The 22,125-nt window shown below is 33.6% G+C and overlaps 2 protein-coding genes across 8 annotated transcripts in view; one reads left to right on the top strand and one right to left on the bottom strand.

Moving 5' to 3' along the window:
• Window positions 1-3,963, top strand: part of LOC138314969 (rho GTPase-activating protein 12-like) — a 35,739-nt gene extending 31,776 nt beyond the window's left edge. For all 7 annotated transcript variants that reach the window (XM_069255644.1, XM_069255640.1, XM_069255641.1 and 4 more), the window contains 3 exons: window positions 489-626; window positions 1,347-1,452; window positions 1,773-3,963. In XM_069255644.1, coding sequence (XP_069111745.1) covers window positions 489-626; window positions 1,347-1,452; window positions 1,773-1,941 — 413 coding nt within the window. In that variant the 3' untranslated portion in view covers window positions 1,942-3,963. The remainder of the gene's footprint in view (window positions 1-488; window positions 627-1,346; window positions 1,453-1,772) is intronic.
• Window positions 3,964-11,647: 7,684 nt separating this feature from the next.
• LOC138314974 (chondroitin sulfate synthase 2-like) lies at window positions 11,648-21,967 on the bottom strand. Its single transcript, XM_069255653.1, has 6 exons — window positions 20,977-21,967; window positions 19,462-19,590; window positions 18,659-18,798; window positions 18,037-18,155; window positions 17,450-17,563; window positions 11,648-16,465 (listed from the first exon to the last, which is right to left on the bottom strand). The coding sequence occupies exons 1-6, from the start codon at window positions 21,700-21,702 to the stop codon at window positions 15,372-15,374; spliced, it is 2,322 nt and encodes a 773-aa protein (XP_069111754.1). The 5' UTR covers window positions 21,703-21,967; the 3' UTR covers window positions 11,648-15,371.
• Window positions 21,968-22,125: the final 158 nt, after the last annotated feature.

Raw genomic sequence — 22,125 nt, forward strand, 5'->3', positions numbered from 1 at the left:
ATCAGATAATACATTATAACAAAGCCAACCTCTGTCCATTGTCTCTTTATATGTTTTCCACTGTACTGAAGTTTAGTACTAGCAGGATTCAGAATCACAATACTATCTACCATGTTTGCTACAAACCTGAAACATTTGCTAAATGCATTGTCATTATACATCTAGTTCTTAAATTCACGGTTTTCATATTTAGCCAGCCATGTTTAGCTTATCCAATTAATATAAGAACATTTCTTGATTTTGTAGTTGCTAATTGCAAGACAAACTTGTACATGTATTCTAGCTTATCAAGCTAAGCTTGAAACATTGTATTCTAGCTTTATAGAAGATAAAAATTAAAATTGTTAGCTGATGTGACTAATTTCATTCTTTTTTATCGTAATTGATAAAGATCCTACCAGGTACTTGTTACTATATTATAATTAGACTTTTCCTCTCCATCTCCGATTTAGTGCTAATATTACAGACATGTTCTCTCTACCTTACAGATCGGTTTGATTACGACCTTGACAACACAGAACTCTGGGACATACACGTGTTGGCGGGATCTCTAAAGTTGTTCTTTCGTGAGCTGAAGGAGCCACTGTTTGTCTATGCTCAGTTTGACAAGTTTATTCTTGCGATTGGTAATCAATGTCTTGTTTAAATCATGTGTCTTCTGCACCTTTTTTCCGTACTATGTCCTTATTTAGAAAAAAATACTTTAATAGATAGTCTCTTAACAAATACAGATAGCTTTCGTGAACCATCTAGTTACCTTATTCAGCCCTAACTGCGTTATAATCTTCATACTGACCTGAAGTGGGATTGAGTCAGAAAAAAATTAATTGTAACTTGAATGTTACACAAGATCTTAAGAAAAGGCAGTGGGTAACATAACTGCCATCACCTCCCGTCCATTATTGTCCTGATCAGCCATGTCCTGTCCTGTCACGTACATCCTTTGCAGATTACTGTTATGTCTTACAAACATTCTAGTTTAATGTGTGTTTGTCAATCAAAAATGGTGCAACTGGGAATATTGTATTATTATACCCCGCAACAAAGTTAGGGGGGTATACTGGAATCAGGTTGCCAGCCTGTCAGTTTGTCTGTCTGTACACACAACTTTGTCTGTCTAACTCCTCCTTAAGTACTTGACAGATTTTGATAAAATTTGGTGCACAGAACCCTGACATAAAGGGGAGTTGATTAAACTATATAGGTTTTTGAAATGTCCCTTATTAATGGAGTTACTACTAAGTTTGTGTTGTGGAGGGTATTAGTCGTCCACTCTGGCGACAGTTCTAGTTTAAAAATACTTTACACAGAAATATTCTCATATAAAGTTCTAATTCCTATTTCAGCTAAGAAGACACGATCAGAAAAACTGAAACATTTAAAGGAGCAAGTTAATGCATTGCCAAAATATAACTACGAGACACTCAAGTTTCTTTGTGCTCACTTGCTGAGGTAGGTTTACTCATACAGCAGTTAAAATTAATTCTCTCTATTTCTTTCAAATGATTTGTATATGAATGGTCATTTGGGACCCTTAAAAAGCGGTCTTATTACACAGGTGGTTTTTAGGCAGGTTTGACTGTAAAACACATAAGCAATAGTGTCTAAGGATATGTGATTGGAACAATTTTATCTTTATCTATATCAAAATTGTTGAAAAGCTTGTAATTTAGCGTCTTAAGAAATCATAGTTTTTAATAGTGGTTTGACGAAGAAAGATGTAAAGATACATTCAGATTGTATCGTAAATATTGCGGAATTTTTTTTTGCAGAGTTGCAGACAAAGAAAGTGTCAACAAAATGTCCTTCCATAACTTAGCCATAGTGTTTGGACCGACACTGATGTGGAAAGAGATGGACACAAATTTCATGGCCCACATGGTGATGCAAAGTCAAATTGTCGAGTTTATTTTACTGGAATATAAGAATATATTTAAGTGATTCATGTGACGTCAAATAATCAGAATTATCTCCCTTATGGAAGTTATATGGATGATTTTTTTTCTGGAGTGCAATTATAGTTAGAGTGATCTCCCTTGATGAGTAGTTGGCATGGAAACAAATATTTCTGCTGTGAACGAAATTATCTCCCTTGTTGAGTAGATCGACAGTACAGAAACATTTCTGCTATGAGTGATCCCCCTTGTTGGGTCGTTGTGGATGTATTTAGAAGTATTTTCAACGACTGTGTTTGATTGAATTTTTACTAGAAGGAATTATTTTGATGCTGAAGCGGTGAAGACTTTTTTTTGTCAGATCAAACAAATCTTTTCTTGTAAAAATGAAATCTCTTCTTCGGGCATCATAATAGAGCCTAGACTATTTTGCATGAATTTTGTCATGCTATTGTAAATTTAATTATTAATGATAAATTGATTTTTAAAGATAACTTGGTTTTTATGAAGAAAATATGGCCATAATTATGCTTTGTCAATAAAGAAATGACACAGAAAAGTGTGATGAAGAAGTGGTGAGGAAAATCCTGTAATTGGGGGGGATGACATCATGTTGTTCATGCATTGACCCCATCGTCAAGGTAATAGAAAATTGTCGTGTCAGACAGACAAGCTAAGCTTTAACAGTCCTACAGGTCACTTCTATGGCATTGAATTGTTTATTTACATGTATTTTGATGTCTGTTGTCTACAAAGATAATTTCATCCATACTTGCATTATTATTACCGGTATTTTCTTTTTTTTTTCTTCATTTTTCTTTTTCAAAAGTCAATCATTCAATATTTTTTAATTATCACATATTACTTCCAAAATAATTTCCAACATTTCTTAGACTATTGATTTTATCCAACAAAGTTAAAAACAGAACTTGCATTTAATTTTTTTATTAACAATTTATTATTAAATCTTCTCTGTATATCAATAAATGTCATTTTTCAATTCAAATATGTATATAGTTATTAGATGCTCATACTGTACTAGTTGTATTTGATATAAAGTGTTTTCATTTTGTAGAGGTTCAGTATTTCCTTATCTTGCCTTTCTGATATAATTTACATCGACTTAAAAGTCGTTAGTTTATAATTACATTCTTGATTATTACAAGTAAAACTTTCTTAATTCAGAAATTTCATGGCATGCAAGAAAATATTTGCTTATTTGTTATTAAAGATTTTATTATGATTTGAAAATTTACAGAGTTGAGCTAAATTTAGGTATTATATATGAGGTCTGATTAACTTGAGAAAGTTGTACTTTACATTGTGGTACTTCAAAATCTTTTTTTCTTATCTGTCCCAGTAATATTGCATGACCCAAAAAAATGAAAATATGTTTATATTATATATGCTCAATGAGCATACCTCAAAATAATGTTCAGGAACCCTAAATGGTGAATTATCCTGGTATCAACCATTCATATTTGTGTTTATTCATTCATAACATTCATTTTATGATACAATATACATTCCATCAATCTTATTCCATATTACATTTTTTGTCACAAATTTTAAGTCGTTTTTGAAAGAATTTATTTAATATCAGGGGATGCAACTTTTTATTCATAATATTGTGTTTGATTAAGGGAACAACCTTGGCTAAACAACGGTCAATAAAATCTGTGAAAAATTGTTTTCTAAAATGTTATGAAGATTGATAAAAGCGGATCTTAGTGGCTTATTATTTGAGTTGCCTCCCCTTGTGTCTATGCATATTGGTACAACTCGTGGCCTGCAATGTAGGGCTGGAAATAAACCAAATTTATTACCATCAACTTCTTTCCGTTAATTTTACAAAATGGATATTTTTTATCAGACCGTAATGAACACATTTATATTGAGCTTGAGGAAAATTATAGTTATCAGTCTCTAGCTACATAAAGTTAGAGAAATTTCAAACTTTGAGTTAGTTTTTGCTAGGTTGAAGCCAAGGTATGAAGAGTGTTAAATAATAAAACATAAAAATCTGTTTAACTATTTGTTATAACATGTATACCTGTCAGAACTTAAACTTAAAAAAAAATTTGCTAGAAATTGGATGTTTTTCATATCTTATTACTTTCACACTCACAGAAGCAGATATTTCTATAATAATACTCCTGAAGTTGTTAATGACAAACGTTGATAAATTTGTCTAATTGTGATAATTTACTGCATAATTCATATAAAGGTGCTGATGTTCTTATCCTGGAACTTAAAGCATGTGTTATTGATAAATTTTGGATGAAATAAAAAAAACGAGAATAAAGTAACGTGTGAGAGAGAAAAACAATCATTACGATATTCATTAATTGGACTAATTATTATTAGAATGTTTCAATTGTATATGTTGGTGCTGCGCCACCAGTAACTTTTTTAATGACCATATAAGGTCAAACATTGTAATGATGCTGTACCGGTAATATACAGAATTACCATATAAGGTTAGCTGAAATAACGTAACAATTTTTCAGACTGTAACACCAAACATAATTTTAGTGGTGGCTCCAGCCCAAGAAAGAATATGTCCATATAAGGAAGACTTGTTGAAGGTGGTATATTTAACGATTACCATATAAGGCAAATCATCGTATATCATTGAATAACAATATAAGATTATATTAACCTTATATGGATATTCTGTTTCATTGTTATAATGCATTATGATCAAGTAAGGTAAATTATTGTTACGATTGGGTATATACAGGATGACCATATAAGATAAAATATTGTTACATTGACCATATACGGTAAAATATTGCTACATTGTTGTACATGTATATACAGGATCACCAATATATGGTAAAATATTGTTACATTGTTGTAGATATCAGGATAACCATACATGGTAAAAGGAAATTATAGGTGTATCTTACTGTACAGGTGAATTGTTTGTTAATGAATTTGTAATTCTTATGAAAGCTGCCAAAGTTATCTTTGTATTTATTTCTGGACTACAAGTCATATATCATTTAGTCAGAGACCTAGATACTATAAATGTGAACATTATCGCGTGTAGATATTTTCGCTAAGTCAGCTGTGATTTTCATGCTGTACATCAATCTATATTCTAATTATTGAAATGTCATGATTAAAACTTTTTGATATGTTTACATGTGGATATATTCAAAGTTATTACATGGAAGCAAATTAAACAAAAAATTTCCACTCTGGGAATAAGAAAATCATGCTTGCAGTAAAAATCTAGATCTTTTATGCACGCAACCTTGTCTTTCATTCATAGTTTTTTAAAATCAAAACATTCTCGGAACTTTGTTTAATTGACTTTGTTATTAGACTTCTTAATCTCAGAAAAAAATCATGAAACATAATTTTGTATTTGCAAGTAAAAGACTTTTAAGCTTGTTTTTGATCAGTAAATTTAATATTCCCATTCCATAAAGTGATAGGTGATAGCAGTAATTGCTCAGTTAGCCCTTAATCAGGACCAATTATAAATATTTTTTTTTATTCTGATTTGGTTTTGTCTTATTTTATCTTGTTTTGCTCAAGATGGAAATTTATCGAAGCAAGACAATTATGTTACTTTTCCAGTGTTGGCAGCAGCGACAATGGTGTCGACATTTCTTCACTGTAAAGTTTTGTGTTTAGTTCTGTTTGTCAAAAGGTATCAGTCTATTATAACCAAAGTTATATTTAGAGGACATCATCAGCACCTCAACATACATGTACACCCAGGGTGTAGAGAGGCTGGAGATATTACACTTTACTAAATTTACCAACTTCCTGATGTGCCATACGTAAGAGATGACTTCCTCTGTTCTCTAACCCAAAGCCTTACTCTATTTGCCCTCTTCTGCTTCCAGAATCTAACTTTGGATCATTCGATTTGTTGGTCTTCTGTTTCTGGAAGCTCTTCCATCTATAAGCTGGGCTACCTTCTGACAAGTCTTCTCTTCTTACAAGAACACAAATCAAGTTGGCCTCTCGGATAAATCTGTTTGGTGTTATTTATCAGAGTTACTTTCCCTTGTTCATGCTGTTGGGGTCAATGGTTGAAGGGAGATGTGAATAGATTTTGGTAAAAACTGATAATGCTCACGTGATTGCATCATTATATTTTAGAGTAGATAATTTACTAGTGATAGCATAATAGAAAAATCTCAGGCAAGTTACAAACAATATTGACAGATTGTTACAAAAGGGTTGATAAAAAATATTAGAAACCAAATGTGCCATGTGCATTGTGGATATGTCAATAAACTCAGCCATCCTCTATTGTTAGTAGATCTCAACAACAATGGTTTGAGGATAAAATGGATTGAAGCTCATGAATTGATAACTGCACTCACTTTCTTATTCTGCTTGGTATTGAAACTAATGTGAAATACAGATGTCTTTGCATATTACAGAGTTAGCTCCCTTGCGGGTAGGTATCGATTGTGCCGTCATTATTTTGTGATCACTTGTCATGTCATTTTCCCTGAAAAGTATGATGTTACGCTCCCAAACACATGACGTCACAATCAATACCCACACGGGCAGATAACTCTGTAATATGCAAATACAGAATATGTTGATAATTTTTTGAAGAATCCAAAGAAAAGTTGTTTCTCATGCAGACATAACTTAAAATAAAATATATCGGTGTCAAAAGAGACAGATAAGACTTGTATAGATAAAGGATGGATTACTTTTAAAGGTGGGAAATATTGCTTCAATAATCAACTGTGATGTTTTTGGTGGTGGTTGAGAATCCATGCTTGGTGCTATATGTAGATATTATAGTGTAGAATGTGTCCGAGTGCTTGTTTTGACTGTGATGAGAATTCTGATTGGGACATTTCTCAAGAAATCTCAATTTTCATTTTAAAAAATTCCATGAAATCAGAATTAATGTGATCAGGAAATCCAAGAAATTATTTTAAAATGGCAAAAAGTTAAAGCTTCTCTCCAACTAATGAACAGTCGGGCAAGGATGGCTAAAGTCGGTAAAAATGGTGTAAATGTATCCAGTATAATTTCTTATGAAATGGAAAAATAAAATCTCTCGCAAAAATCTGTCTGCGTACAAGAAATTAATTTAAAGTATAGGAATCCTAATACGTCCTCCCGGCTGACTATGTCCGTGGTTACATTTACACGCAGCCTCGCTTTCAATACTTTCAACTTTCCTTTACTTTAATGGTCAGAACTGGGAAACGTAAGCAGAACTTGGCCGTCGTATTAATATGTGAGAACTTTTGGAAGGCCAATGAACGCATTTAGACTGGTTTTCTTTGCCCGACTATTCACTTTAATGCTTCTCTCCAACTAATGCATTTATTGTGGGATAAAACTCTATTCCCTTCACCCCCACAGACACATAATTGGACTCTTCCAGTTCTAAAGCTTGAACAATTCATTCAAAAAATTTAGGGATAATTATGATTACAGTGAGATTACAATACAAAAATATTTCTGGGAATAGTCCTACCATGTATAAAAACATTTGTGTGACTAAATGTGTGTATAACTGACTGTAATTTCATTTTGCAGAGAATTTTGCTTGCATGCTCTTGTCAGATGATTGTCTGTATAACTTCGTGGATTTTATACAAAACAACACATAATTTTACCAAAGACCTGAATCATAAAGAAAGTTGGATTAGTTGAGATCCTGACAAGGGTACTTATACTTAATATTTGGCTCATGTTGGGTATTGTTATAGTAACAGTATAGAATTTGCACTTGACATACAGAAGGGATTAATTTACAGATAAGTGGTTAAAACCCTCCACAACTGGGGCGCAAGTTCAAATCCTATGTGGGGCAAATGCCAAGTACTGACCGCTGGTCGATGGTTTTTATTCGGGTACTGCGGCTTTCCTTGATAAGGATTTTTGAACTGTAGAGTTAATTCCACAGAGGTTTCTCCTCTGATGTTTATCTAGTGTTATGTATGATGTTCAGATTTGTAAAGTGGAATGGTTCGAGTTTTAGTGTTGATTGTTTTGCTGAATGTTCAAAGACTGGTTACAATAATGGTGGAGCTGGTCATAGCTTTTCCACACATTCCTGCTGGTCAGAAAATTCCTAAATTACTTACGGACTGCAGTTTGTCCATAGGATGGATTTTAAAATCAAATATTGTCAATTAAAATCCACTTCATATATATAGAAAGGCAGAATTCATAAACGATAAATTGAAATACAACATCATGGTTATAAAATAGTCTTGTGGTATCTTAAATTCTATAAATACCAATTTTAATAGTTTTCTAATTTCTGTGGAAAATCTATTATTTAGAAAGCTCATTGTCTTAAAGAACATCAAGGAACTTGTAGTCAGAGCTGCCATTTAAAAATTCTCAAACTCATAATCTTGTAATCATGATCTAAATGTTTGTAGTGAATGGTAGAATAGTTAAATCGTTGTTAACTATGTATGTTTAACTAGACTGATAGGTGATCTACACCTACTACATAGTGAAAATAAGAAAAGCTAAACAGTGATTTGTTCAATATTGACTATAAAAAGGCAAGGCCGATTTATGATATACTGTGGATTCCATTTATTTGCATTGATTTTTTTCCAGAAGAAAATATGCAAATAACTGGAGTATTCAACTATAATCTTATTTTACATTTGCATGATAAGTGAAATATTCATTCTGTATTTTTCTGATCTATCAGAGTTACTTCCTTCGATTTCATTCCGTCGGTATAAAAGTTACTTCCCATCGTCAGTACTGACAGAGTGAAGAGAAGGGCAGTAACTCTGACAGATAAGCATGGTGAATATTATACTATATCATATGAAATTTTCTTGGATTTAAACATTTTTTGTGTGGATGATGTTGCTCTGCAAATACTTAGTCGACTACAGGTATTACCTGTCTAATGGATTTTATAGGGTATTCATGAAAATAATTGCCCACAAATATTACAATTCAAACCATTGAAGTAAGTACACACAAATATTTTATGTTTTACAATATGTACTGAACATGTTTATAAACTCATTACAAGTTTGATGAATTTTCTAGACGTTTATTCTACCCAGTGCAGATTTAATGTATTATGTACATTCCAAAACAGCAGATATGCATTGCGTTAAAACTTTTGTCAATGAAAACTTTGTTGGTTTTATCATAGACTATTTTGCTATATTGTTGATTATGAAGTACTATACAGATGTTTAATCTTTTATGTTACGTATGTACACACTAACATGTTTTCCACGTTATGTGAAGTAATTATGGATTGTACATTATATTATAAGAGACTATATCAAATAAACTGTTTTAACTCAGAATGTCCGTTGTTGGATTTCCTTTTTCGTTTGTTCCTTATTACTTGTGTAACATTAAGGCATGGATTAGAGCTAACAGTTGGACAGAGGATTGAGTCAAACTAGCTTATCTTTCTGGGCCCAGTTTCACCAATATTCCTTTACTTTGGAAACTCTTTAACTTAAAATTCTCTTAAACTTTCCTTCACTTCTGTAATACTTTTTATATGGAAAATTTAAAGAGAGTCCTTAGGTTAGGAAGTATTGATGAGAATGGGAGACAGATTGTCTAATTCTAAAATCACATACATGTTCTATTCATGGGGAATACAAAATATTTCTGCTCTGCTCAATAGTCTGAAAGCAAAACAGGTGACACAAATAGATTTTAACAATTTAATCAATTTTGAGATTTTAGAGACTGTTCCCATGGAAACTTCATATGTCAGTTTTCTTCCTTTGGTATTCCTATTGCATGTAAGTGGAACACTTACCTCGTTGTCCTATTGAACAGTTCATTATCTCTAGTATCTTTAACCACAACAGCTTGTCACATAGATACATCTCACATTTTCTGGACTATATCACTAGTAATCATAGGGTTGCTCAGCTTCAGGTGTTTCGTATGCGGAACATGGTCTACATGCGCACTCAGCAGCATAGGAGAGTGAAGCATACCTTGTACCATGGTTACAGCGCAAGCGTATTCTTCGCGTCACTACTTCCCGCGGTTCACAACATGTGCAGAAGTCTACCATGTCTATTTCCTGTCTCTCGAAATGCCACTCTGGCATAGCAAATGAATGACACGACCCATAGCACCCAACCACTACTATCCTCTTCTGATCACAGCCAGGATGTGACAGTGTGACGATCGCTCTACGCCTTTGGCATGTTCCTAAGGACGACATAGTGATTACATCACTTCTGGTACGCGACCGTTTTGTCCTTGAAGAGCTGAAATAAGGAAAATATGTTGCATTGAAATTTGAATCAGCAGATTTATGTGACAGAACAAGAGTGTCTTTTGGTGTTGATGAACTTGATGGGTTTTGACCATTCTTAGTATTCTGAAATCCTTTTGTCCAATTTTGATTCAAAGCTGTTGGCGGTCTCAACTTGTGCTCAAAGTTAGAAGTTCTTGCTTTAAACTGATTCCTAGATATGTCGGCATTATTTAGCTTTATACCTGTGCCCATTACATCACCCATGGAACCAAGAGTCAGAATTGATATAAAGCAGAGGTTGCTACACATTGCGCCTTTTGTCTGGTTAATCTCCGACAGCAGGAGGCAATGTCATTTTCACCTGTTAATAAACCTTCTCAGACCGGACTATCCCTTCTATACCGGATACGGAAGTCGTCGTGAGATGTACCTGAAGCCGGATGTACAGGTATCAGATTAGGACACAGGTTCTGTATTGTGTTGACATAGTATCTGGTGTCACATACAGGATGTGTATGAGAGCAAATAGCGGAAAAATCAATGCTTGTAGAAAATCCTAAAGTTACCAAGGGGTTGGCTAAAGTGCAACTGATCTTGATCGGTATGTGTTAAAAACCAAGGGGCCCAGAGGGCCTGTATTCCATACCTGGTTTGATTCAGTAATACCAAACACTTTACCAAATGTTATTAAAATACAGATACTCATAACCGCTCTGTTCAATAGAGAATCTGACAACATCCCAAAAGGGGTCAGGTTCGGATGACCTTTACACCACCTTTACTTCAGGTCAAATGCATTTTCTATACCTTACTACTTCAATTGAAAACTCCATTTTGTCCCTGTATACATATATAATTTAGCTTTATTTTGCTCTTTTGGCAAGATGACTACGTACACTAAAATAATTCCGACAGCTTTTTCAATTTATTTTTTCCCCAGTCACGATTCTGGCAGCTGCAATTCGATTGGCCTTTTCCAAAGGTCACCAGAATGTGACCCCTAATGGGATGTTGTCAAATCCTCTTATCAAACGTAGTGATAACATGGATCTGTATTTCAATCTGATTACCCTTACCTGACTTAGAACCTCCCACAGGGGGGTCATGTATTGCAGATATATGGATTCAATGTACATGAGTCTGTCTCATTTCAAAGATAAATTTACAGCATATGATATACATTATATCCATTCATATCCTTCAGAGAATAATCCCAAGCCTACTTTTGAACCTTATCATACTGCGATGATTTCAATGCCATACAAATTCCAGGGAAAGTACATTGGACCCCCAATAATCCGGACATGGATATGTAACGTTATATATTGATAAATAAGAACATAAAATTAGGCAGTCCAGAAAATTGGCAATCTGGACAGTTAAGACTCCAGGATTGAAGGAGTCTGGGTTATCAAGGCTTTATTATACATCCGTTTTTTTTCTTTCTTTTTTTATGAAAACAAACTTTAAGTCCACAGGCTGTTCAGATTCAAATGGTCAATCTAATACATTGTAAACCAAAACAACACAATGATTGCAGGAGTCAAAGCTTTATTAAATCTTAACATATCTTTAAAGGTAATATGTATATAAAATGGCTACTGGTGGGAACTTGTTGTTGTAACGAGTGAGTTAACAAATATCATTATCTCTAAAGCACAACATTATCAAATAATGTTATATAGCTTCAATGTACCTTCCATTTCATGAAAGATGAAAGTCTTGGTGGGTTTTATGGCTTGAAGAATAGAACTTAGTTAGCCACATTGCTTTGTGCTTTTACATGTTTGACATATTTACAAAGTTTTAAAAGTGATCCCTATTAAATAGGAAACTAAAAATCAATTATACTTTAAACTTCTTCCTAATCATGTACAAGACAATAATTCAATTGTTGCTGAATAAGATAAACTGTATTGTGCTCCATTAAATTTGTTCGAGGTAAAAGTACAATATGTATCAAAATTGAGTTTGAGACAGCATGGTTTGACGATGGTACACAAGAAATCTTTGATATAGGTGTTATTATTCATTACTTAAGAATCATGAATACAACTTATGATTTTCTAGCGTAAACAATTCAAACTCAATGGATAATGAGTTTAAGTAAATATTAAGTTACATTGGGTGCAAATTTGTGTCAAATTATTATAACTGTGACACTTAGTTCAGGTTCTTCAACTTTGATAAAGAATTCGAAGCACAGCAAATAACACAAAAGCATAAAAGCATACACCTGGTATCTTTACACAAGCACAATAAAATGCATTAAAAACAAAAGGAAAGACAGTGTAAATTTTTCCTAATTTAAAAGATGTATACAGCAGAAAAAAGTTACAAATGTACACAAAAAAATAGCAAAAAAAATATCCTTTCAACTGGCCCACGTTCACCTAAGTTGTCAAATGACCAAATGACTAGAGTTCTGGGTCCGGTTGTTCAAAAGTATCATTAAGCTAAAAACGGTGTTAAACCATAATTAACCACATTGTTAATAGTTTGAAACAATTGGGCCCTGGTGTCTTCTCTTGTACATGGGTATTAATATCATGAAAAATATTTATTTATAAGATTGGTTTCTCTCTCCATAATCTTCCGTAATAGGGAACAACCAACTAAATAAAAAAAAGACCTTCGACATGGCCCGTGTGTATACAAGATTGCGCCCAGGATAGAATTTTAACCCGGACGCTGATTGGCTGGCCAATTATGAATTTCAAAAGTAAAAATGTTTTCTGACAGGTAATTATTCCTAGATAACCATGATATGAATTTGGAAATTCATATTGAGATTTAGGTTAAAAATATCTATTTTGATAATGAACAGGTAAAGATATTGGAATTTCAGGATTTTTTAGTGCAAAATGCGCCTGATTTCAATAAAGCTACCCTGGTTGGAGTTTGAGCAGAAGGACCCAAACTTTTTTTTCTATCTAGTGTTATATGAGAACCTAGACTTTAATTATAGCACCCAATAGCTAACTAATATTCCTTTGTTTTAATAATACAGAACAAAACTTTAACAAAGTTTAACACTGTGGTCTATGTAAAATTATTTAGTTGGTTGTTCTCTAATAAAGGTAGATTGAATCATATGTCTTAATTTCCAAATTTAAAAAAATACCTTGATTTAAAACACTTTAATTCTATTCTGAATCTTTGGTAAGGTTAATATGATGACTTGTTAACCTGGTAGAACAAAAATAATAAAATACTCTAGCATGACTAAATTATTGACTTCAATAATGGCTCAATTCTCATACAACGTATTTGAAAAGTATATTCGGTGTTTCTATAAATATTACCATCATGCAAGTTAATATTCAACTCAAAACATCAACTTCCATTATACTACTATCTACCAAAATTGTGTTAGGCAGACGGATATCACATAACCTTTATGGAATCAGAAAAAGCCTCAAAATCTCTTTGTTTGAGCAGATTACCTTTTGCATGAGATCACTAATTAAATAGAACTGGATTTCAAATTGATTTTGTTTCCTGTGAAATTTATACTAATATCAATGCTAGTGCCTAGCACTTTTCCCATCCGGTTACTCTCAAGCGTACATTAAAATGTACTAGAGAGACACAATATTATGTTCCTCACTAACTATCCTGGTAAAATACATGTACGTATCATAGAGTAGATTTTTTAAAACAAGTATGTCTATATTGATAAATCATCATTGATGATACCGTCTTTGTAAAAATATTTTTTAAAACAAGTATGTCTGTATTGATAAATCATCATTGATGATACCGTCTTTGTAAAAATATCTGACAGAAAAGGAATGTTTTGGCAGGAAAATATCTTTTAGTGTAATACATGTAAAGGATGTATGCATGTAATATGTACAACTTATAATTATATTGCTTTCAACAGATGATAAAATTTTATGTTATATCCAAAGATTGTTCTTTTTATGATCTAAATCAGATGATTTATCTACATATTTCTGGTTTAAGGGAATTGAAACAACACTAACAGGAAGACATTTGTATATAATGATAACATAATTGCATAAAAAAACAATTAGATAATGTGGGCTTAGAAAATACATTTGTATATCGTTTATCTGACAATAAACTTAACTACAACTGGTGTTTGTTGAATTACGTATATGTATTGCAAATATCTCTACTGCATCTTTATCATGACATTTTCCACAATTTTATACTCAAGAACATAAGCTGCTGTAAAAAAGCAGCGTATTGATTTTGCATTTTCATGTCCATCTACATTGTAGTTTTTCACAGTAGTAAACTCTCACATCCTTCATCAGCTATCTAAACATAACATAGTATTAAATATAATATGCTGATTAATCCCATCAAATTGAATGCCAATTACAACTTTGTGTGTCACTTCTAAAAATAAGTAGAATGTTGAAAATTAGCATGTACACTAATTGCATGCTTATGAAATATTGATACCATCAGAACTGTAACAATACACCAAGGTTGCAATTTGCAACAGAAATATAGATTACTGTAATTTAAATTTGTGGGGTCAATATTTTGTGCACTCGAGTATATTTGCAGAGGTCAAATTTGGCGGTTCACCGATTCCTATACAAAAAAAAAGTTATTCCTATATTGTACGTTAATGAATTTCTAAATATTTTCGCTGGGTTTAGAATTTGTGTATTTCAGAGCAAACATGAATATAGCAAAAATAAACCATCCACCGCTATACATTTCAAACACACAATATTGATATGTACCATTACTGACAGTAAGTAACATTGCCATTGATAGGATGGTTGTTGCCCAGTGTATTTTGAATTTCGCTGGAAACTGCCATGATCACGGAAATTTGATCCTCAAAATATTGAGAAATTGTTGACTCACATGAACTTTGACCCACAAAAATAAACAGATATACAGCAATGTACAACCTGTTAATCATAGCCTTAAAACAATGTGATATAGGCAAATTAAATGCTGATTATAGAGTAGATAGTATTTTTGTTGCCAATTTTCATTTTATGTTGGGTTTTTTTGAAGACAGCACAACTGGGAAACAATTCAGGTATCACAATATATTAGGTAAATGTCTCCAATATTGCAATGCACCTGTTAAGTTGAATTCTTATCAATGTATTGTTACAGTCCTAGACATAGAAAGCATATACCCTTATTCTATAATACTCACATGTATTCAGATGGTTTCCCTTGAACACTATCTGAATACCTGAGAGAATTCAATAGAACAGCAGTTCCACAGTTATACAGTAAATTCTACACCACATAGATTAATTTCTAGGCAGCTGCCCTGCAGCTGTTCCAGAAATGCCAGATTCTTTTTCTTGTTGTTCGAAAATCAACTTAGCAAGTTGGGCTCGACTGGCTAAGCTCTCCGATCTCCGCTGCAGACATTTGAAGTACCGATCGCCATGGAGATGGGTAGGACAGCTTATATTTTTCCATCGATTCCTCAAAGCAGGATCTGTCGCCCTGAAAACATGGATTCTAGGATTTTTCAGAAACATATCTAGAAGCTGACCCTGTTTGATTTCCGTTGAAGAAAGAAGTTTTCTTCCTACTAAATAGTCATACACATAAAATGAGCTATGTTCGTAAGAATTGACATCAAAATGACCATATTTCTGACCAAATTCCACTGTGCTTGGGTAAGGCTCTTGTTCATAAGCTAGATTTTGTTTGTACTGCCAGTAAGAAATTGGGAAAAAAACCTGCCAACCCTGAATTGTATTCATACGGACTCGATTTAAGTAGTCCTGTTCCAGCTCCATGCCTATAGTTCCAATGGCTAGTAAGGCATTCGAAGGGAAGTCACGGACAACTCTATCTATTATTTCAAATTCGGAGATAAATGATGAATTGGAATTCATGGCTAACCACCGGATCTTGACTTCCTGGTCATTCTGTTTGTTTATGAAGTAATTAATTGTTTGCTTGACAACAGCAAATGCATCATGTCCACTTTTTACATCGGTAGATTTGTAAACAAGCAAAATACACAGTTCAGTGTTATCGTTAGTGTCAAGGACGGCTTTAGAGAAACTATCCATGAAAATTGTAAAATCGTTTTGATCCTGTTCGAAGACTGGCACTACGAGGTAGACTTTCGTGTTTTCTGTGACGTAAGGCATTGGTACAAGTTCTACCTTGTTGAGGGGCCTGAGAAGATGTACGCGTTTAATTTCCTTCTCTCCTCTGTTGTTGGTTTGTACCTCTAAGTCTAATGTATATTCCAGACCACGGGCTGGTTCAAACCTCCTATAGCCATTCAACAGTGAAAAGGACCTGTATTTGTGTCCGTTGTCCCTGTTTAACCTGCCAAAAGCTGTCTGTATAACCTCAGTCACGTCCACCTTATCAGCCCCTATACAACACAAAGTCAGTAATTATATATCATTGTAGTGCAAAATTTTCACAATACATACGATAATGTAAACATAATACATGGAACCCTATCTGTAATTAGCAATGTGTTTCACAAATTGTACTGGTCTATATGTGCCTTAGAAATTTAGAATTGTACCTGCTACCCCTAATTGCATGATAATAAAAGGCAACTAAATTTGGGAATTCAGCTAAATTCTCCTCTTCCTAGCCTTCATTATAGGTTAGTTGTTCAGAGGTTTAACATCCTATTTACAGTTAGAGTCATTTAAGGATGATCTTCCTTGTGTGTAATGTGCTGTGTGAGTGAGAGAATGTTTGTTTTGGAAGACTGTCATAGTGGGAGTACTGGGCCGTTTTCGATTATGCGGTTTGACTGGTTGGACCTAGTTGTTCGTTTATTAATTAAACACGGACCTGGTAATTTTATATTGTTTTCAGACGAGCCTTGACAAAGCCCTCACAGGCCTGTATAAAAAAATGCAGGTTCGTCAGGTTTTATACTTGAAATAATGACTTTAACCAACGGTTGAACTGGTTGTTCCGAATAAACGAAAACGGCCCTGGTCTTCCAATCTTTATAGTGTTATCTCAGAGAAGCCTGTCGCCCGAGATACTGAATCCTATCTGGTCACATTTAATATATTGACAACAGGAATACCAATTGTACCATTTTCTTTATGCTGAGCACTAAGGAGGAACAGAATATTCTACCATTTCCATAAAATATAGTTTGTCTCGGGCCAGGGGACATAACCCAGATCCTCTCTCACAGGAAGAGTGCTCAGCTGAAGTCCTAAAGTGAGGCAGTGTCAAATGAAACATCAGAGAGAGGAAGAAAGATAAAATTATCTTGAAGACCCTAATCCAATATGAAAAAGACTTTTTTTATAGGAGATATTCATAAAAGTCTACTGCTTAACACATGGAAAGTTTTGTAAACCTGTTTCCAAAAAACATTTACCTATAAGTTTCTTGACATTTGTGAAGTCATCATCAAAGTATATATCTTTGTCTGTGAAATAAGACCACCGCAGAATATCAAAACGACTCTTGGGCTGAATTGCTTCAGACACTCCTGTGAAAAAAAAGAAAACAGTTGCCATGTACATTATTAAAAATTTCACTACCTTAAAACAAGGTTTCCCTTTTTTATTTGATAGTCATTTACTTTTATCCATTGAATTGTGATGAAACGTGTGATTCATTAATTTAAGTTGGTATTCTAATACTCATATTGATCGTCTGAGTGCTTGGACTTAAGCAGGGAGATGAGGAAGTAGTGTTTGTTTAATTTAAATTTAAAATCATAAAAAAAGCAATGAACTTCACAATATCTTATAGATTTGATGATTAAACAGTAAAATGCAATAAATAAATGAAACTTAGGGGAATAATTCTCAAAGTCTAATTCTGGGATAAATTTGAGGCCAACTTCATTTGTGCTCTTTTCAGAAGATCATACAACTCCTAGATGAAACAAAAGATGATAGAAGTAGAAGAAAGTGAATCGGGTTAGGCTCGAGCCATATATCACTTTATACGACTTACCAAGAGGCCAGGTAAGGGAGTCCCGTCCTCCAGGGCCAAACTCACTCAGATACACCATGTTCTCTTTAGCCTTGACTATCTCTTGCTTTGTCAGGTTCAACTCCAACTGACAAAAATATCTGAAGAACAATAAAAATACCAGTTCAAATATTCTTTTTTATGAATACATGTAATTGTTTCTTAGATGATGATTTAGTGTGGCTATCTTCATATCCCTAATAGCACAGCCAAGTTTGGAAGACACCTGGAGTACCTTGAGAAAAATCAACCACCTTGTAGTAGTACAATTCATGTACATTGTATGTCACCTGTGTCATCATTATAATATTTGAGGGGTTGATTAAGTTACATCCTCTTGAGATAGTGGAAATTAATTACCAGCTAAAAACAGAAATTCAAGCAGAAAGATTTTTTTTTTCAATTTTGGCCTGAAAACAGAAGTGTAAGTAGTACAAATATTTTCAGATAAATAAACCCCTCAGTAGTTACATAATACATACCTTAATAAAGTTAAACCTCTCAGTAGCTTTTTTAACAAGCAAATCATATTATCTTAGTAAATGACAAGCAAACTTTAATATCTTAGTTAGAAATTGAGATAGAGTGTTGCAGATAAAGTTACCTGTGGACCTTGTAATGTGAAATGTCATCTGGCATAGGGTAGACTGAGAGCGATGTGTTGAATCGAGCATCATTTCTCAAAATAGGTATGTCATCATCAAAGTCAAAATCCACTACATGGTAATACTTGTAAAGTTTATCCTGTTGACAGAGAAGATGGGTCAGTTTGTACTCAGAATCACTTACAGTTCCAGTGATCTATCTGCAAATATTTTCCACAAGTCCTATACATCTTTATTGTCAAAAACAGCTAGGGTCCAATAGTAATATACATTTCCAGAAAATGTGTGGGTCCTTTTAAAACAGTAGTATGCACGGGACACAGGATGTAATGGCCAGTACATATATAAACGTATCCCTGCAGTCAAATCCCCTAAGGCAGTTTACAATAGTATACCTTCTATTAAAACTTTATCGATTTGGATATCATAACAGTCAAGTGAACTATTTGCATCTTCTTGAATCTGATATTGGATAAAATGCAACTTGAACATGTATCAATACAAGACAGACTTCATATTCATGACATAACTACATTAGAGTACAACTGCAGAAGGTAGATCTGTCACATGCCAGATTATTTTACTGAGGGAACACAATCTAACAGTATGCAACTATGCAGATTACATGACATCAAAGGTATATACATGTCAATATCTTTAAAGAACTTAATGAATTAAGCAATAATATTTCACAGTAAGCTTTAAAAATACACCATAATCAGGATTTGCAATTTGCCTCTACTTGGTATTTATAGCTTTAAAAAATATATATGAGCTTTATTTTATATGCTCCAATAATTACCCCTCCATGGTCTGTACATTGCATGGCAGTTGTTTGGTGGAGACATCGTCCCAGAGTGATGCTGGCACTCGACACATGGTTATTCATCATACACCAGTCCAATTGTGTAAATGCTTTTTCAATAACAGACTGCAAGAATAAATAACCCCCAAACATTATTTATGCCAAAAAAAAAAATAGAAAAAAATATGAGGAATTAATCCATTTACATGCACTTGCTTTGTAATTTTTTCTGTGTTCAATTATAAGGGTTTTAGGGTAATAATTAAGCCAATACAATCACTATACATGTATATTATAATTTTGATTATAGAAAATGAATTCAGTTTTATGTACTTTCAATGTTTGCTAATTTCTTTTAAGCATCCTTGTATATCAAGTTACATTTTCCTTAAGGAAACATGATGTACACAAAATTGTACATGTGACTTTATTATATTATTACAGCTGATAATCTGACATCTATAATATATATATAAGTTGGATTTAATGTACCATCACATGCACTGCTATGGCTAGTCCGCTAAACCTGCCTATATTATTAGGCTTTTTTTTTTTTTTTTTCCTAATATATAGTCAGCTCGCGGTACCTCTTAAAAATGTGAAATCGTAGGTCAGATTTGGCCTACGCTACGTCAGCGGCATATTTCTAATATATCGTCCATGCAATGCCGGGAAAACGTACACATACCTATATATTGGGATCTTATATACTCCACTGCCCCCATGTTACATCCCATTTATCATATTACACAACTCTGCACAATGAAATACTTCCGAGACCCTTCTATTTCACACATTTGTAATGGCCACCGTATACACATTTAGTAGAGCCAACTCAGCCAATCAACTTCGCTTCCGGTTTTATTTTTAAATATCCACGTGTAGTTGAAAGATAAACAAAATTCTACCGTGTATATGCTACATGTATATGCAACGTGAATATCGCGAAAGTGATGCGGTACCAGCAATAGTCGTGTTCAATTTGAATATTTGACAACATGTCGTGTATGTCGACCATGATTTTACTTTAAAAACTCTAACTGGCTAGCTTTTTGTTTATCTTTCAACTACACATGTTTTTTTTAAAAAAAAACGGGAGCGAAGTTGATTGGCTGCCGTTTGTTCTACTAAATGTGTATACGGCGGCCATTATAAATGTGTGAAATAGAAGGGTCTCGGAAGTATTTCATTGTACACAGTTGTTTAATTTCATAAATGGGATGTAACATGGGGGCAAAGGAGTACATAAGATCCCAATATAAAGGTATGTATATGTTTTCCCAGCATTGCATGGACGATATATTAGAAATATGCCGCTGACTTAGCGTAGGCCAAATCTGGCCTACGATTTCACATTTTTAAGAGGTACCGCCAGCTGACTATATATTGGGCAAAATTTTTTTTTAAAAAGCCTAATAATATAGGCAGGTTTAGCGGACTATGCTATGGCCACAAAACGGTGCCACTTTAAACTTCAGCATTGTAACTTTAGGTCCAACTTTGTTCTTGTACCTGTGAAACGATCAGCCCTCCTTCTATGGAACAGTGTTTCTGGCCATCATCATCAATTTCTGCTGATCCTAAATAAATGTCTTGGCTGACACTGATATGACTAACCAATTCAAAGATTTTTTCTGCTCGTACATAAGTTCTGTCTGTAATGAACATGTAATAATCAAAACTGTTGGCATAATGGTCCCTGATATACTTCAGAACGTGGATTGGTAAATATGTTGCATGTTGCTGCATAAAGCCGACCACTGGCATACCAGGGGGAGGCATTCCAGTTTTTGTAGCTGTAAAGAAAATTGTTTTTGTAACATAATGAGATAAGGTTTTATTCACTGCTAAACCAAATGAATTAATTGTATTTGGTGACGTTAGCACTGCCACAAATAGTTTCTCCCTTATCCCAAGCTCTGTTGATGCAAATCTTGGTCGAACAAACTTTTTTGGATTTCCTATACCAGGCATGTTTACTGTTTGCTGTACTGTTGGATCAAGTTTAAATGATGATTCAGCCTTTTTATGGTTATCTACAGTCTCTTTCTTGATGCGAACATTGTTATTTCTCTGGTGAAGTTCAATAACATTCTGTGGATTTGTAGCTTTGGAAGGATCACACATTTCATCAAAGAAGGGAGCAACCATCATGTTTAGTGCTATCCCCATACACATGCCAACCAGCACAGGCAAAAAGGAATGCAAGGATGACAGTTTGAACATGCTTGTCGTCATTATGACAAGATTTTTTATAACAAAAAAAACACACAGATTCCCAAGTGAGATGTGTAAGAAAGTTGTGGCTTCAATCTTATTTGGATATGAAAAACATGAAAATTACATTCATTAAGTATTTTGAAGGATAATTATTTTTTCCCACAAATATAGAAGTAAAGTTTTTCATTTCTATCACCAAGAATTTTCCGAATGACGACCTTTCTTGTAGTCGAGCCACAGAATCCACATCACCAAACTATCAAATATCACCACATTTGTGAAAAACGTCACGAAAACTGTGGTAACTAAATAATATAATTTCATGGAACTTACGGAACGCAAATGATTGATAACCAATATATTTGTGAAAATAATATGATTTTAGAAAAACTGATATTTATGGTAACAAACTATATTCATTTAAAATTTTCGGTTTATCTT

The sequence above is a fragment of the Argopecten irradians genome, chromosome 2, assembly GCF_041381155.1.
Source record: "Argopecten irradians isolate NY chromosome 2, Ai_NY, whole genome shotgun sequence".
NCBI classification, from domain to species: Eukaryota; Metazoa; Mollusca; class Bivalvia; order Pectinida; family Pectinidae; genus Argopecten; species Argopecten irradians.